The sequence below is a fragment of the Mustela putorius genome, unplaced genomic scaffold, assembly GCF_011764305.1.
Source record: "Mustela putorius furo isolate JIRA1106 unplaced genomic scaffold, ASM1176430v1.1 tig00003863_pilon_pilon_pilon, whole genome shotgun sequence".
NCBI lineage: Eukaryota > Metazoa > Chordata > Mammalia > Carnivora > Mustelidae > Mustela > Mustela putorius.
The window spans coordinates 18,695,319-18,714,789 of record NW_025422015.1 but is presented as its reverse complement, the minus strand read 5'-3'; the positions used below and the strand labels follow the sequence as shown (position 1 = coordinate 18,714,789).

The 19,471-nt window shown below is 35.8% G+C and overlaps 1 protein-coding gene across 7 annotated transcripts in view; it reads right to left on the bottom strand.

The window, feature by feature from the left end:
* The window catches only part of AHI1 (Abelson helper integration site 1), a 209,126-nt gene that overhangs the window by 68,060 nt on the left and 121,595 nt on the right, over positions 1-19,471 (bottom strand). For 6 of the 7 annotated variants that reach the window (XR_006602343.1, XM_013063988.2, XM_045066330.1 and 3 more), the window contains one exon: positions 12,645-12,700. The exons of the other annotated variant lie outside the window; for it this stretch is intronic. Coding sequence is in view for 5 of the 6 variants with exons in the window: in XM_013063988.2 (XP_012919442.1) it covers positions 12,645-12,700 (56 nt within the window). In the remaining variant the exon portion in view is untranslated. The remainder of the gene's footprint in view (positions 1-12,644; positions 12,701-19,471) is intronic. 7 annotated transcript variants of the gene reach the window in all.

Below are 19,471 nucleotides of genomic sequence, written 5' to 3'. Positions count from 1 at the left end.
GCTAGTGCTTTCCTCAAATCCAGGCCGTCATGACACTTTTAGCTGTTATTTTGGTCAGCCTTTCCCGTAATGCTCAGCTACCCTTCATGACTACACCTGCTCAATCCCATTACAAGTTACAGTGAGGATACAAAGATCAGATGAAGTAATATAGAGTACATAGCAGGGCTCTTAAAACCATCAACTGTTTTCATAAGCGCTAACTGATGTTAACATTACCTGAGCTGCTCCCAATTTCCTTATGCCACTGAGTGATATTAGTATGTAATGGTTTATTCTCATTAACTGACTCTACTTTTAGGGAATTAATATTTGTGGTTCATCGACCATAATTTATTAACACATCCAATAATTGTTTCTAGCAGACATTTAACGATCTTCAGTGTCTCAGACTCCTTACTGGCAAATGATGATGACAGTATTTTTATTTTCTAGAACTCTTATGACATTCAAGTGATATAACTTACATAAAACACTCTGCACAGTGTTTAGCAAACAGTCATTGCCCAATAAATGATATGTATAATCATTACCACTCAACTCCTAAAGTTCTTCAAGTTATCACAGAGGAAAGGTGTTTTGTAGTAAAATATTTCTGCAGAACACCAAACAACTATTTTTGAAACCAAATACGGATCTACTAACTTCAATTCCATTTCCCAAAGCAAAAATTTATTTCTAGGTTTGGAAAATAAGCTCTGAATCCGGAAAGTGCTCTCAGAGAAGTCTGCTCATGTTGCCATAAGATATATAATGCCAGGCAGAGGTATGGGGATATGAAAACTTTATGAAGTTTCATTCAAGACACAGAGAAAGAAGTTTCATTTCCTCTAGGGATTTATCTCAATCTTTGTGCATCAAGCCAATCTGTGACCCAATTATGTGGTTATATGAGGAGGTGTCTGTGCTACTGAATGCTGTCCTGCTACTCTGCCAAAGACTGATCTCTGGGGACCCTGAGATAATGGCAGGATAAAGAGCAGGATAAATTCCAGAAGAGAAATGTATGTATTTTGTCAAGGAAAATAAAAGGATCTATGGAATATTAATAGTTGCAGATATAAATGTCCATCTAGGCAGGAAAAACAGAGCACTAGTGTGATGACTTTTGATTAAATTTCCCCCAAAGTGGAAAATAATACTCTGTAAGATGATTAGTGCTAAATTTTTTCTTTTCTAAACGATTGCTTCCTTCCTTTTTTTGGCATGATCAACTCAGTTTTGGTTTCTGCTATGGACTATATTAATGCTTCCTTAAGAATAGAATTTTATACTGGTTGGAAGAAAAATTTCAAGTAATGACCAAATCTTATTTTAAAAGACATGCTAGTAAATACTTTGCTAAAGTATATAATGCAATGTAACACTGAAATTGCTTTTAAATAATAATATGTCCCAAACAAAATGACTTAACAAATAAAAACTTAAATTGTCCACATGCAAGGAAATTATTGCTGTTTTAGTTTTGTTCACTGCTCAATATTTTTCTAATATTTTGAATAAATATAATTAATAAGCGGTATTATAAAAATCTGTCAATGTTACAGAGTTTGGGAAAGAGCTATTATCGTACATGGAAAAAATATAGAATTCAAAAGAATTCTGGCAGGCTGGATAGTGAGTCAAAAATAAACGAATGAAATTCAACAAGGATAAATGAACAAATCTATGCTTTGGGTTAAATAGTATTAAGCTAATACCTGAAAGATTACTGTGTGTAGGACATTGTACTCAGTACTTGAAACAACAGTCTAACACTAAATAAGGTAGGTATTATTATTAGCTCCATTCTAGAGATGAGGATACCGAGACACAGATCTGTAAATAATGGAAATATATTTTAACAGCACATCTTTAAAGCCTCAAGGAGTGATGGTAGGTCACAGCTTAGTATCAAACACAATATTCAGATTACAGAAACCAATAATAACCACTACATTTTTCACTACGATTAGAATATTAAGCCCAGTTCTGGATACCACCTTTCCTAAGAATGAGAACAAACTGGAATGGAAACAATATAGATTAATGTAAGTAGAAGAAAATGATATAATTAAGCTAAAAAAGAGGAGACCAAGGTAAAATGATAGTCTTAACCATATTAAAAGCTGCAAAATGGGTGAAGGGGGAGTAGGAGGTATGGAATTCTATTATGGAATGAATAAATCATGGGGAAAAAAGGTACAACACAGAGACTATAGTCAATGGTATTGTAATAGTGTTTGTAGTCAAAGATGGCAGCTACACTTTTGGTGAGGGCACATAGCTACAGGACTGTTGAATCATGCTGTATACCTGAAACTAATGTAACACTGTGTGTCAAGTACATTTCAATTACAATACAAAACAATAGAATACAATACAATGAAATGTCAAACTGGAGAGAGAGGTACAAAACAAACAAAAAACCAAAGCCAAAATCAAACCCAAAAAATAAAACACCAACTCCTTCTCTTGATGGATTATATGTTTTAGTAGGGGAGCTAATATTCCTTTATTTTTTATATGCTTTTCTGCTATAAGGCCTCACATTCTTAAAATTGTGAATTAAATATAGCAGGGTTTATGGAAAAAATCTGGTTGTTGACAACTACTTAAAATCTATGGTACTTCGTCACCAGGGTACTGTCAGTAACAATCCTAACCGAAGTGCTAATGCCGTGTGAAATCTGTGCAGGCATTTGCTCCCAGCATTACTGTCTGTCAGTCCTGACTGAGACTCTGCAGCTTCACTGCCTAGCATCCATGAGATTTCTCCTGAAATGCAGGTCCTTAAAAATATTTACTTTCAATAGAGCCCAGTTCATCAAAATTAAAAATCCAATCCGGGTTTTAGACTTCATCCGTCAAACAAGACAATTTTTTTGAAATTGGGAGAAATGTCTTAGCACCTTCATTTGTACTAGCAGCAACTAAAGTAGTCACTAAAAAAGGTTTTTTTGGCTTTGAAAAAATTGCTCCATCTTTCCATTAGATGGTGAGAAAGCCGGCCTCTGATTGCTTTAACACTTAAAACATCAGAAAAGAATTTCTCTGCTTTCATACTGACATCATTCATCTATTAATGCACACAGGCTAACTGATACCCTAGAAACAGACTGTACTTACGACGACAGTAAATACTACAAAAAAGGTTAGGGGCTTAAGCAAATGTTCTAGGCAGGGCATATTACCACTTCCCCTTTATATCAATAAACAGAGCTTCCACCTTCTGGCTCCTGTCTTCCTAGGTTAAGTCTGTAAGGGAGCAGACACTCTTCTAGCACTTGCTTTTTTTGCTGCACAGAAGGGAAAAATAACGAAAACAATTCCTCTGGAGTAAGGTCTTATGAGAACCATGTGTTCATACTTCTAGATACCTCCTGGCTTAATTAAGAAAATACCTCGCCTAAAATAAAATAATTTTAATTTCTTTGGTTTTCAAATGTTTTAGATGTATGTACTATTTTAAAAAAATTTAGGCTCTTTGGAATTGTCCTTGAGTCATGATTACCCTACTCCTCAGGTTCCACCAAGTTTGTATAACTGAACATGCCTTTTCCTATTTTAGGAAAAACAGTGAAAAAGTTTGAAGTGGACAAAAAAGAAGAGCAGCATTCTTTCAGCGGAACACCAGGCAGCCTGGCCAGTGCCTCTCCATGACTGTACTACACATGCTCTCCAACCAGCGTGTTGGCCAACTTGCACAGACCCCTGAATGCCATATTCTATTGCTTGGCATCCTTTCACCTTGCACTGGGCTTGTGAAGGTGGAGATTTAGTCCTATAGGGAAGGGACTTAGGAAGGAAAGGGAAAGGAAGGGATGTTTCTTATCTACTGAAGACAGCTAAGCTGTGTCCACCACTTAAGCGACAGGCAATTTCCAATAGCAGTGATGGTGATGGGCATTTGTTACGTGACATGGTGGGCACAAATACCATGTGAATAATATAAGGAAGTGTATTCTAACTGAATTCTGAGAAGATGAATGAGAGTAATGATGAGTGAGAGCTCAAGGGATGACTGTCAGAGAAGTGCTTAGATTTTCTGCTTTATTAGTTCTGTTGGAACAGTAAGGGCAGCTAAGATTCAAAGAACTTTAGACCCAAAAATGAACTCTTTCAACATTCCTCATTTTACCAACTAGATAAGTTCCTTGGCAAGGGTGCCCTATCCTACTCCTTTACCAAATGTTAAAATCCAATCTGCATCTTTTTCCTGCCCTGTTTATATTGCTGGATCTTTTCTTCCATCTGGGAAATACTTATTTTGAATGTAATATTATTACATAAATACCCAAATTTAATTTTTCACTTTTGAAGAACATGAAAAAACATTTCCTTTGCATTCCATATAGGTTCATCTTGTAGCAACCCTTTTGGCTAAATGCTACTTTCTTTTGTGAAATAAGTCAGCAACATACAAAAAAGCTGAGTTAATTTGTATTCTATTTTCTGTCCTCTTCTGGTGACAGGCTTTCTGAATTCTTCTGGTACATCGTAACAACAAGTATGACCATCTAGCTTCCTTTCTAGGGCACAGTTCCCATTCTTCCAAAAGTTCCTACCTACGATAGAACAAAAACTCCCTGTTTCCATACTCCCCAGGCTACCAAGATGCTACACTATTCCTGATCTCTTATGGCATTCATCTCTCTTTACTTGTCTTTTGTGAAGGTTCTTCCAATATTTTGAATATGGACATGCCTCAGTTCCATCCTAGCTCTTTGCTCTCACTTATTCCTATAGTTTCAGCATATTTTCATTTATTCATCCAAGGAGTATATGACAGTCTACTGGCAATGGTAAGACAGACATAGTCCCTGCTTTCATGGAACTTATATCCTATTGAGGAAGACAGGTGATAAACAAAGAACTAAATAAAAGTTATAAGTGGAGAAAAATATTAGGAAGGAAAAAATGAGGTACAATAAAAAAGATTAAAAGGGGGAGTGTCTCTACTTCCGACAGAGTGGTAAAGAAAAATCCTTTGAAAAGTTGACATTTAGTGGTATCTAAAGAAAAAAACCTGTTATATAAAAAGCCTGTGTATATTCCTGGGAGAGAAACCAAATGTCCAAAGGCCTGTGGGTGAGTGGGAAAGAGTCTGGCTGTGTTTGAGAAACTCAGAGCAGAGAGTATTATAAGGCGATGCTTAAGAGGTAGGCAGAGGCCAGATCATGCAAGGCCCTACAGGCCCTGGGATTTATTCTAAACATAGGAAAAGTTATTGAAGACTGTTAGGCAGAATGATAAGCCATTATGACTCACATTTTTAAAAAAGATCACCCTGGCTCTCATGATTTATGGAACTGATGAATAAGCTGAGAGTTGCCTAACAGTCCCAATTTAGGCCTGTTGTCCTGGTGTAACGAGACTTCTACATCAACTCCTTGCGAGTCACAATATGTGATAAATAAATACATCCTAAAACAAACTTTAAAAAATGAACACAGAAAAACGAAGAACATTGGGCAAGACACAGGCAGGCCATTGTGACAAAGATTCCCTTGTTCCTGATGTCCCTGACCCAGGTGGGACCCTGGGGTCCTCCCTTTGATTCTTGACTTAGTTTTACTTGGGATATGTTCTTTTCCTCAATATCTGGCCATCTCCTGTGATGAAATTATATTCAATATCTGGTATATACAAATATATTGAGTGGGTGTAATGCATCTAACGCATTTATTCCTCATAGCAATCCTTGAGGTAGATGTTATTATCCCCACTTACAGATGAGGAAACTGAAACACAAACAGCAAAGGAAACTTGCTTAAAGTCACGTGGAGTAAAAGTAACTGAACCAGGCTGTGGAGCCAGGTAATGTGGTTCTCAACTCAAGTGTTCTTTGCCCCTCTTCTGATACTGTTTTGTAAAGAGAGAGGCAGAGACATGTTCAGGGAACTGCAAGTAGCTCAGAGCACGGGGGAAAAGCTGGAAATAAGTTTAGAAAGGTAGTAGAAGGATGTCAAATGATATATTAAATAGCTTTGTTTTCAACTGGTAGGAAAAGGGGCACACCACGGGATCTTAAATCTCTGACTATATTTGCACTTTGGATAAACAGCTCTGCAGAGAATGGATTTGAGAGGTGAGAAGGAGGAGACTCGTTTCTGATTCAGCTTATATTACAATGATTGGATGTGTGGGTTTTTTTTTTTTTAATTTTATTTTATTTTGTTTTTCAGTGTTCCAAGATTCATTGTTTATGCACCACACCAGTGCTCCATGCAATACCTGCCCTCCTTAATTCCCACCACCAGGCTCACCCAACTCCCCACTCCTTGCTCCTCCAAAACCTTCAGTTTGTTTCTCAGAGTCCACAGTGTCTCATGGTTCATCTCCCCCTCCGATTTCCCCCAACTCACTTCTCCTCTCCAACTCCCAATGTCTGGATGCCTGTCGTAAAGAACCTGCTTGCTCCCTGCCCATGATGATACACAAGACTTCCCATAACTACCCCGGAGCCTTCTGACTCCTGCATCTCCCTTCCGGACTTCACAGCTGTCGAGTGAGGCTCTATCAAGCACAGCAAAGTTCCACCTTCAAACTCATCCTCTCTTCTGAAATTCAAGCCTATATTCTCAGTTCTCTGAACATCTGTACTTGTTGCCTCTGGTTACTTGAAATCTAACATGTCTAAAACTGAATCTACTATTCTCTAAAAATAATAAAGTCAAAAGAGAATTAGAGAAAAAAAAGTCTAAGAAACACAGAAATGTCAGTGGAGTATGGTAACAGGAAAAACCTACATAAAGCTTCATAATTTACAATGTCTGGAGAAACAACCAATGTCTATGTATTCTAAAAAAATGTTATATTACGGACAACTCACAAGTGATCTTAAAGGAAAATCTATTTAGTATTTGTATTTGAATTTCAACAGGTTGCTTTGAATTGCTACTTTATTGATAAGTAAAAACAGATTCTTTTATGACAAGCTATAAAAGCTTATAGTTTATCAGTTCCCTCTCCACCCTGCAATTATCTTCAGGAAGAGATTGGTTAGAGGTTCTATTTTATGAGTTTTATAGGGGCACATTCACCCCAGTTTGCATACTATGAATTCCTGGAAAATTCTATAGATTGGAAAGAATATAGAGTGCTTCCTTTGGATCAAGGACAATTCACCTGAACTAAACAAATTGCCCCAAATTTTATGTTAAATATTATGTGAAAGACATAATTACATAAATATATAGATAAGGCATACCATACTAGCATGTAATAATAGAACATGTAGCAGTCCTGTGAACTTAGAATGGGCTAAACAATGATACGAATCTAACAACAAAGACAACTTAAAATGTTATAGAATAAGTACAGATGATCATATAATCCAAGAGTCTCAGAATAAAGTTTAATTTGTATGATTCAGATTAATATTTTTATAAATAAGTTTAAAGGGTGAACAACATCATGAATATCTCATATATTCTCAGAATAAAATACTGTTAAACATATTCAAGTTTACTACATGACAAAAATTTATCAATCAGACCCTTAGAAAACCTAGGTGTATAACTGCAGAATGAATGAATTAAAAGTTTGTTAAATTCAACTTATAACAATGAAGAAAAATGAATATTTAAATATTTAAATTTCCAAGCAGTCTATGATATTTTTATTCCTAATAACTAATGGAATATTTGGAAAAATGGCAAAAGTATCTCATAACTGGTATAATCTAAATGAGAGAGCCTGAATTTTGTTTGAACCTGCTATGGCAGATATGTAGGCTTCTGTGAAAATGCAAGCTGTAATTTTATAAATGGCCAGGAAATCCATTTGTTAAAAGAAAATCTGTTCTCATTAATGAGAGTTGTGGGATCACTGAGTAAAAGAAGAAAGGAGTAATATTAGTGTTACAGGTGTGGAATGCAGGGGCTTTACAAAAATCAGAAATTGATTACAAGAGGCTAGGCTGATGTGTGAATTTTAACATATCAGTTTTCACTAGAAGAGACTTGAAAAAAATTCTTCTCAAGTCTAAAAATTCTGTATATATTCAGCATGGCTTACCATGTTTTAATTCTACCAGAAAATATAAAAAGTTATGGGAACTGTTATACATAGAGTAGGTTATAGGCAGGTTTGTAATAACCTAAATAAGAACAAACATGTACAGAGACTTCCTTATGCTAGGTGTTGTTTCTCTTTGATTTGCAAATGAGTCTTTCATTTAAAGTAAATATGAGGACTCAAGCCTGTGCTGACTTAACTATTAACTAACTTTTACACCTGCCTTTCAGGGTTCAGACAATGACCTCTGATTAATCTGAGTCTGATATTATCCTTAACAGCAACTAGTTCTTAAAGTGGCATGATCTAATTATTTTCATATAACCCATTATGATGAGACTGTCTCATGTCTTCTTTGCTTTTCCTATAATAGTTAAGTGTTTGAGTGAATACCATTCAGGACAAAAACTCAGTGTCCTAAATACCATTCAGGACAAAAAGAAAGACACACATTTAACCATCAAATCTGAACTAGGACATCAGGTATAAAGAAAATAAAAGAAAATCTACAACACATGAGTAGGCAAAGCTACCAATGCAAAAGAACTGTTAGACTGATGTCTAATGTCTCTCCAAAACACTAAATACTGGAAGGCAAAAGTGGGTCAATTTCTATAATGTTCTGAGGGGAAAAGTTTATGTCCAAATAATTAAAAACTCTGGCGAACTGTCTTATTCAAAGACAAATAAGATATTTAGACTCAGACAATATACCTCTCACTTGGTATTTTTTGGAAAACAAAAAACCAAAAAAAAACCAAACAAAAACAAAAACAAAAAAAAACCTTGAGAGGTGCCTCAGTCTGTTAAGCATCTACCTCGGGCTCAGGTCATGAGCCCAGGGTCCTGGGATCTGTCCCTGTATCAGGCTCCTGCTCAGCAAGGACACTGCCTCTCCTTCCACTCTTCCCCCACCTCCTGCACCCCTGCTCATGTTCTCTGGTATGCCCTGTCAAATAAATAAATAAATAAATAAATAAATAAATGTCTTTTTAAAACAAAACAAAACTTGAAAATGTACTACTAAATATGAACAAAATTAAGAGCTCAAAATGCAAAAAAAAAAAAAATTGTGATTATAGCCAGTTACAAAGGTTTGATTCTGCTTGATGGAGGAGGTCACATCATGTGGGGATATAATGTTTTATTTCTATTGAAGGCATCTCAAAAACACATATGGTATTATTTATGTCAGAAAGAAAAAAATACCAAACAAAAAAATTAAATCTCATGTAATAAATGAAAAAAAGAAGGATATAAGTAAGTTAAAAAGAGAGTGGGAGAGAACACAGAACAAAGACTGAGGTGGTTTTGTTCTCAGGCTAACCTATACTTACTTAAAAAACACTGCATCACATTATAGTGCTACGGGATCAAACTATCCTCTGTAACCATATATTTACTGAAAAGTTCATTCCCACATGGAATCTCAAGAAACACAGCTTTCCCTGTTATAGAGGTCTGAGAAAGTCTCGTTTCCCTCCCTTTTGGATAGCTGTAATTAGCATCTAGCACTCTCCTAGACCCATGCCATTCATGGCAGTCCGTGGAGCAAGTGGGAAGTTGGAATGATACCGTGTAGTGGTAAGCTGGAGACTAATGGGTACGGGCCAGGTTAGGAAGTCACTCAGAGACCCGGCCTCAGTCATACTATACCCTGGGTCCACTCCTTTTCTCAGGCCCCAGAAGTATCTCTCATTTTTAGGATAGTAGGGTACCACATTTGAACTTATAAATATCATACTTTGTTATATTTTTAAACAGACCTTTTCATTTCTGTTATCTCTATAAATATTTTCTTTTCTTAAACCCTTTGAGGAAAACAAGGGCACACCCATACAGAGGATGGCAATTAGGTATCATCATATTTCTGTGAAAAATCACTTTTCCTGTCCTGAGGATCAGAAGACATTGGGTAAAAGGCTTGTAATTCTGTTATGGAGAAAGGGCCAAGGTTAACTGTCAGTAAGCTGAGGGACTAAATAGGAGTGAGGGGCAGTAGAATATCTTTAGTTTGTAGTAAACGGACTCTCTATAAACCTCTATAAACCAAGTATATTAAAACATACGAACTTCACAAATCGGAAATTTTATTAATACATTAGGAGCTATCATTTAACAATCCAACTGGAAGAACATAAACAAAAATCAACAAGACTTAAACTCTTATGTATTAGATTTTGTTCCTGGTTCTTTGGAATCATTCCGAGATCATTAGAGCATTGCTGTAAACGTTAATACCATTATTTCTCACAACTGCAAGAAAAGTCAGCTCTATTATTTCCTCATTTAATTAACAAGGAAACCTACAATCTGTCTACAGGTAAAACAAAACAAAAAAGTCTCTGGGGGCATCTGGGTGGCTCAGTCTGTTAAGTGTCTGATTCTTGATTTCAGCTCAGGTCTTGATTTCAGGATTTTGTGTGGAGCCCACTTAAAAAAGAAATACAACTCTGCCAGGATGTACTTTTCTGAGTTCTAGAATGTACAACACCCCCGCCCCCCACAACAACAAAACCAAAATGTAAACACAGATGCTGTAGGAATGCCTGTAGAAATAAAATTAATTTCAAAAGTATGTAAAATAATCCAGTGAGTATCTTTTCGAAATACATTAAGAGGTTCCAGTTCAAGATGGCTGGGTACATAGGAAGATCATCACCGTACCTCCTCCCACAGACACGCTGAGTCTGCAGCTACGTATGGAACAGTTTCCTCTTAAAAAACCTAAAGACTTGGGGTGCCTGGGTGGTCAGTCGGTTTAAGCCTCTGCCTTCAGCTCAGGTTGTGATCCCAGGGTCCTGGGATCGAGCCCCATATCGGGCTCTCTGCTTGGCAGGGAGCCTGCTCCCCCTCCTCTCTCTGCCTGCCTCTCAGCCTACTTGTGGTCTCTGTCAAATAAATAAATAAAATCTTAAACAAAACAAAACAAAACCTAAAGACTGGCTGAATGCTGACTACACCTGAGGCAAACAAGAAGAAAACCACACAGAAGCATGTAGGAGAGAGCCTGAGGTACAACGTTGCCATAAACCCCGTTCCAGGACAGTGACCCACAACCAGGAGAAAAAGTAAAACCCAGAGTTCTCCCCAAAGAGCAAAAGGTTCAAGTCACACATCAGGCACCTCAGCTTTTAAGACCTACACCTGAGAGAAAAGAAATTATTTCCCATAATTGCTAGTCTTCATTTTTTTTTTAAGCTTAAAAAACACAATTTACACAACGTTATAACTACTATTTTAGCATACTTACCGGTATAACTGCAATACAAACTAGAGCCAAGTATTTTTCTTTCTTTCCTTTTGTTTTTTTTTTTTAAAGATTGATTTATTTATTTGACAGACAGAGATAGAGAGAGTACACAAGCAGGGGGAGTGGAAGGCAGAGGGAGAGGGTGAGGGAGAGGCACACGCCCTGCTGAGCAGGGAGCCTGACGTGGGGCTCTGTTCCAGGACTCTGGGATCATGACCTGAGCTGAAGGCAGACGCTTAAGCAACTGAGCCACCCAGATGCTCCGAGACAAGTATTTTTCATGATTATAATGATATTCAATTCCTCAAACACTACTCTTTTCCAGAGCCCCACATATTAATTTATCAAATGTTGTCTCAATCACACGAATTTTTTACAAATAGAAAGTGGAGTCAATCTGCCAGTGAGGAAAATATCATCAATAAAGTTAAATATGATTTAATATTGTCTTTATGTCCCTAAAATATATTACCAAATCTTTCTAACAGGAAATGATGAATTCTTTGGAGTACTTGAAAGACTTAATGTACAGAAAGGATAAGAGAAACAAGATTATGCTTGGTGAAGTGTAAAATATGTGCTAGCCTATATCATCATATGACTCTTTCAAGTGGAAACTGGCAAATATTTCATTCAAATATTATATTCAGAGATTAAACGGGAAATTTGTTTTCCTTCTACATTCTCTTGTATAATTATTTTTAACATAGTAAATAGGTACTGTAATTGTTAAATGCCTTTTGTTGTCTGGCAGTAATGGAAGAGGGATAAGAGATTTCACTGCTATAATAATAAAGCATAGCAATCCATAAAAGAAATGAAATATTCACTCTAAATAATGATGCTAGTGTGCAAAATAACACTCCTTTTAAAAAGAGTGTAAATCAATGTGCATATTTATATTAATCAAAATATGAGATATTTTTAAATTAAAATCATTCTATATATAACATTAATATAAATAAGTACCTGTAAAAATGATACAGTATCTTATTTTCCTATATCTTGGTAAAAATTAGTATGTTTTCCTCATTAAGTAGGAAAACATGAGGTTAATTTTCTGGAAGGGATATAACTTTTGGCAAAAGGAAGGTTACGGGGGCACCTGGGTGGCTCAGTGGGTTAAAGCCTCTGCCTTCGGCTCAGGGCATGATCCCAGGGTGCTGGGATCGAGCCCCAATAGGACTCTCTGCTAGGCAGGGAGCCTGCTTCCCTTCCTCTCTCTCTGCCTACTTGTGATCTCTCTCTCTCTCTCTGTCAAATAAATAAATAAAATCTTTACAGAAAAAAAAAGGTTACAAGCTTTTTCTACAATGGCATTTTGTGTCACTATAACCAGTATCAATTTGTAGCTTATCCATTTTAGCAATGCAGAAATAGACTGCCTTACCATTGGTGCTGTATCTACATGATGGTTACCAGGCTTTCTTTCCATGCTGTTAATCCCTATGAAAAGAAAAGATGGTGAATATTTGCTTATTATACCTAACCATTTTATTTTAAAAACATTTATGTCAGTAAGAGGTGACTCCTACAGCTTATAAGAAAAAAAGCCTCACATGAATGGCAGGAACCTTTAAAGTTGTATCATGAATTCTTTGGTCAGAAACAGTTGGAGAGTTTAGCTAATTAAGAGAGCCAACTCAAAGTGAGCTGAGCCAATCTTCCTATTCAAGTGGTGTTTAGCAATAGTGCAAGATGTGTCCATATCCTGCTCTTGGCTCAAAAATTATATCATTATCTCCACTCTGCTGCATTTCTTCCATTAAACTTTTATTTCTGACTTGAGGTCGTCAAGTTTTCATAAAGAAATATCACAAAGGCTATAAAAGGAATCACCTCCTTATTTTCTCAAAAAGAATAAATAAATCCACTTGAATTTCTCTTTGATCATTTGACTTCCTACCATGCCATATTCTATTTATTCAATCACCATGGAGTGTCTAAAAAAAAAAAAAAGTTGCCCTGATTCTCTCCTTTAAAATAATGACTGCTAAACTTCAGAAAATTCCTTTTATCATGTGTAGATTTACCTTTTTGTTCCCAATGTCCTCTTCTGTAATCTTTTTAATAAACAGCTTTTAAGGATATAACACATTGTATCTCATCTGTAAAGATACTGGTTCAAAGTCTAGCTCAAGTTAAAAACGAACACAGGTGTGGGTCTCATTTACTTTACAGTCTCTGTCCATCAGTAAACCGATATGTGAGTCAGGACATTAGAAAAGTTTTTTCAAATAATGGTATAGGCTGTTACATGCAGGTCTGTTTAGAAGCGAGAATGCAATGTACTGTTAGCAATTAGCACAATTTCTAGTTGAAACAAACACCAGCTCTCTCATTTACAGGCATTTAAAACTCATTTTTCTTCAAGTATGATAAAGGATTAAGTGAGAGCATCACAAAACACTTTTTATCACTGTGCAAGAATATACTAAAAATGAACAAAATATCATAAAACATGATCTTAAAAAACATGGTTTTTGTTTCATATAAAAAAATTTTCTCAGCGTCTATTATTAGCCAATGAAGTATAAATAATACTTATTCAATCAAGTAATATTTACTGAGTAACTATACTTGGGATCAATGAAAAAAGATAAATTATAAAGGCTAAGTTGTACTTTCTGACCTCAAGACTTGAGTAAAACAGAGATGTCCGTTTTTTGAAAAAAAAAAAAAAAAAAAAAAAAAAAAGACAGAGCAAATTAACAGTTTCGCCTTAAACAATCAATAAAATCTTTAAAGTGATTTTTATGGAAATCACTTTATTTTTATTTTTATTTTATTCATTTTTATTCATGGATTAACACTGGCCTTGAATAAAAAATTTTTTTAAAAACCCCAAGGAAACATATTAGAAAATGTTCAAATAATGCTGATCCTTACTGTGAGAGTTTAGTAATACTGAGGTCTACAGAACAAATGGTGAAATCCCCACTTCCCTGGTGCCCACACTCCCACAGTCCTCTTTGGCCACATTCACTGAGAAGTCTGGCATACACTGGCTTTTAAATGAGTGGTCACACCACGAGAGTCAGGAATTAGCAACATACATTTTACATGTGTGTTCTCACTATTGTAATCCGACTGTTGTAAAATTGACCTAGACTGGGGCGCCTGGGTGGCTCAGTGGTTAAGCCGCTGCCTTCAGCTCAGGTCATGATCTCAGGGTCCTGGGATCGAGCCCCACATTGGGCTCTCTGCTCAGCAGGGAGCCTGCTTCCTCCTCTTTCTCTGCCTGCCTCTCTGCCTGCTTGTGATCTCTCTCCGTCAAATAAATAAATAAAATCTTAAAAAAAAAAAAAACTGACCTAGACTGATTACTAATTTTAAAATTCACATCCAATTAGAAAGTAACTTCAAAATGTTGAAAATAAAAAACTAAAAAAAACCCACAACACAAAAAACCCCAGATATGTATCTTCAGCTTATACAATTACAAAGAAAAAACTACATATTTTACAGTTTCAATTTCAGGATAAGGTGATAAAAACAACGGAGAGGAGAGGCGAACCATGAGAGACTGTGGACTCTGAGAAACAAACTGAGAGTTTTGGAAGGGAGGGGGGTGGGGGGTTGTGTGAGCCTGGTGGTGGGTATTAAGGAGGGCACATATTGCATGGAGCACTGGGTGTGGTGCATAAACAATGAATTTTGGAACACTGAAATAAAATAAAATTAAATTAAATTAAGAACAAATAATCCAATCAAGAAATGGGCAGAGGACATGAACAGACATTTCTGCAAAGAAGACATCCAAATGGCCAACAGACACATGAAAAAGTGCTCCATATCACTCGGCATCAGGGAAATACAAATCAAAACCACAATGAGATATCACCTCACACCAGTCAGAATGGCTAAAATCAACAAGTCAGGAAATGACAGATGCTGGCGAGGATGAGAAAGGGGAACCCTCCTACACTGTTGGTGGGAATGCAAGCTGGTGCAGCCACTCTGGAAAACAGCATGGAGGTTCCTCAAAATGTTGAAAATAGAACTGCCCTATGACCCAGCAATTGCACTATTGGGTATTTACCCTAAAGATACAAACGTAGTGATCCAAAGGGGCACGTGCACCCGAATGTTTATAGCAGCAATGTCCACAATAGCCAAACTATGGAAAGAACCTAGATGTCCATCAACAGATGAATGGATCAAGAAGATGTGGTATATATACACAATGGAATACTATGCAGCCATCAAAAGAAATGAAATCTTGCCATTTGCGACAACATGGATGGAACTAGAGTGTATCATGCTTAGTGAAATAAGTCAAGCAGAGAAAGACAACTATTATATGATCTCCCTTATATGAGGAAGTGGTGATGCAACATGGGGGCTTAAGTGGGTAGGAGAAGAATCAATGAAACAAGATGGGATTGGGAGGGAGACAAACCATAAGTGACTCTTAATCTCACAAAACAAACTGAGGGTTGCTGGGGGGAGGGGGTTAGGGAGAAGGGGGTGGGATTATGGACATTGGGGAGGGTATGTGCTTTGGTGAGTGCTGTGAAGTGTGTAAACCTGGTGATTCACAGACCTGTACCCCTGGGGATAAAAATATATGTTTATAAAAAATAAAAAAAAATTAAAAAACAAAAAAACCAAAAAACCCTAACATTTTGAAAAGTGGATTACCCAAAGATAAATTCTTAGTTTTAAATTTAGATTGCCTATTGAAATAATACCATTTGGAAAGACAATCAAACATGCTTGCTCAAGCTTTTGGTAAAGAATATACAGAAAAAATAAACTTAAGAAAAAAGGTCCCCAAACAACTATTTTAAGTAAATTTTATCTTAAAAATCTGTTTGTGTGTTATTTCACTTTTATTAAGGTATGATGATAAGTGAAAAGTTCATAATAAATAGATTACTGTGCTGGTTATTTTTGTCAGCTTGGCTAGGCCACAGTACCCAGATATTTGGTCAAACATTCCAGATACTTCCGTGAAAGTATTTTTTGGATAAGATAAACACTTGAATTGGTAGTCTTTGAGTAAAGCAGATTGTTTTCCATAATGTGAGAGGGCTTCATCCTAGGTCTTAAGAAAAAGACTGCCCCATTTCCCCCGAAAGAGAAGGAATTTTGTCAACAGACTGCTTTCGGACTTGAACTATAACTCTTCCCTGGGTCTCCAGCCTGCCAACTAACCTTGCAGGTTTTGTACCTGGCCTGAATCCACAATCATATAAACCAATTCCTCAAAATAAATCTATATATACATCCTACTGGTTGTATTTCTCTAGAGAATCCTACCTAATACACTCACTTTCTGGGAAACAAATAAACAAAATGAAAATACAATCGTTTGTGTTTATTTAAATTAACTTTTTGTTTACTAAATACATGAGTTGTGCAGTAGTAATACAGTAGTAATACAGTCAAATGAACTTAAGAATATTACATCTGTAGAGTAAATTAAACTACTAAATAAAAAAAAATCAATGTGTCAATAAATATCCACCACTAGACTGTCCAGTCTGACAGTCTCTGCTTTTTGATTTACATTTAATGTGATTCCAATATGGCTGTGTTTAAGTCTGCCATCTTGCTATTTCATTGCATCTATATCTGTTCCATTCTTCCTCCCTCTTTTTTCAATACTCTTTTGAAATAATCAAATACTATTACTATTCCATTTTACATCCCTGATGGCTATACTGTTAGCTACACATTTTTCTATTTTTTTTTAGTGGTGAGAGATCATCTCAGACACCTCTAATTTGTTACAGTATACCCTGAATTAAGATTTTTCTACTTTACCAACAATGTTAAGTATCTTAAAACAGTATTATTCTATTTACCCTTCTACCCTTTACACTACTGTCATATTTTACCTCTACGTTATAAATCCCAGAACATGCTGTCACAATACTTGTTTTAAGCACTCAGTAGTCTTTAAGAATGAAAAAAATCAGCTTTTTATATTTATACATATATTTATCCTTTCTAGTGTTTTCATTCCTTCTGCAGATCCAGGTTTTCATCTGAGATCATTTCCATTTAGACTGATGAACCTTTTGTAGAATCTGTCTGTGGGTGACTTTTTTTTCCTGAAAAGTCTTTAGCAGGCATTCATATATGAAAGACATTTTTGCTGGGTATTGAAATGTAGATTGATAGCCATTGTCTTTCAGAACTTCACTGATTTATCCCATTATTTCTTATGAGGATGGAGTCATCAATTCTTCCTATTATTCTCTGAATGTGATGCATTTTTCCCCCTGGCTGCTTTTATGATTTTTTTCTTTAGGTTTCATTTCCTTCAGTTTAATTAAAATATACCCAGGTGAGGTTTCATTTACATATATATCCTTCTTGGGATTTGGTAAGCTTTTTATATCTTCTACAAGAATGTCTTTTATTAGAGGTGTAATACTCTTGGCCCATTATTTCTTTACCCTATCTCTTCTATTTTCCTTCTAGAATTCCAATTATACTTGTTAGGATAATTTGATGTAGTCACACAAGTTTGATGCTCTGTTACTTCCCTCCCATATCCTGTGCTTCCATTTGGATAAATTTTATTGTTCTGTCTTTGAGTTCACTGAACCTTTCTTTCCATGTGCACTATCAGCAATTAGGCCCACTTAATGAATTTTTCATTTCATCTATTATACTCTTTGGGTATAGAATTTCCATTTATTTCTTTTTACAGTTTCAATTTCTCTGCTGAAATACTTCATCATACCATGATTCCTCAAAAGTTATTTAACATAGTTATAAAGGCCATTTTAAAGTTCTTGTCTGCATATCCAACATTTTCATCATCTGTAATTTCCTTCTACTGATTGTTCTTTTTCTTGATTATGGGCCACCTATTCCTGCTCATTTATTTCTTTATATTTCTGACTGTAGGTTAGATCTGTTAGATATATAATTAGTAGAGAATGAAACAGAAAACATGCTTCCCCAAAAAGGGTTCACTCTTTCCTCTTCTTGAAAGCTTTGGTGAGGGGTGCATCTTTGTGTTCAAATCTGGAGTTGGTCTGGGTTGGGGATTGGGCTGATTTATCTATTAAATATCCAAAAAATAAGATCAGTTCCTCCTTCTAGAAATTTGGAATTTAAACCTCTAGAGAATATGGGAACTTTCTCTCTCTGCTTTTCTCATTTCCTATGACACTGCTTTTTGGGGAGGTGCTGGATGGAGACGATGGACACATATTTGGGGCCTTTTGGATTCCAATCCATTATGCCAGCCCACACAGTCCTTGGAAATTCAGTTGATTACTGTTTTAGCAAAGTCATTCTGCCTACAAAACACTTGCTATCAGTTTCTGTGTCTCTGTCTCAATAGTCTCAGTTATTAAAGTTACTGCTGGTCTCCACTTCCTTATGGAGTAGGTACTCTTTGGAATTTAATCCATGTACACGTCTTTGTGTCCAAATCCCTTTGATGACTTTTTATTTAAATTCAATTAGCCAACATATAGTACATCATTAGTTTCAGATAGTGTTCAATAATTCATCAGTTGCATATAACACCCAGTGCTCATCACATCATGTGCTCTCCTTAATGCCCATCATCCAATTACCCTAATCTCTCCCCACCCCTCCAGCAACCCTCAGTTTGTTTCCTATAGTTAAGAGTCTCTTGATGACTTTTTGTTTTATACGAAGTCAACATGATGTTGCACTAGGACTAAGGATCATCACCAACCTTATACTTCCTACCTGGAAGCACAACTCCACTTCCATTTAGTTACATTGTTGTGTCTTATCTTTTATCTTGTTTTTGGTCCATTTCAGTGCATACCCTTTTTCTTTCTTGAATTTCTACCAATGTTTCAATGATGCTATTGGTTTTCTTCCTAATTCTAACAATAATAAGTACATTATTAATTATTTATCCAAATATTAATTATTTATCAAATAAACTAAATATCCCTCTAACCAGGATACTATATTTACCAATACATTCTTACATCCTTTATAGAAGGCTTTTACTTCTCTATTTTTCTACATAAATTATAGTTAAATTTAAATGGGTTAAAGTACACAGGAATTTGTAAAAGTGCTTAGTATGAATTTATGAAACAAAAAAATATTGTAAGAAAAAACCCTTAATGTTTCCTTTATGTCTAATAGAAAAATTTAGTGTTTTCCGCTGTATCTTGAGATTTCCATTCTAATTGAGCTGTCATTCAATTAGGGTACTCTTTAAATCCTAGTGTATTCAATGCCTTCCATTGCTAGTAGATAGAT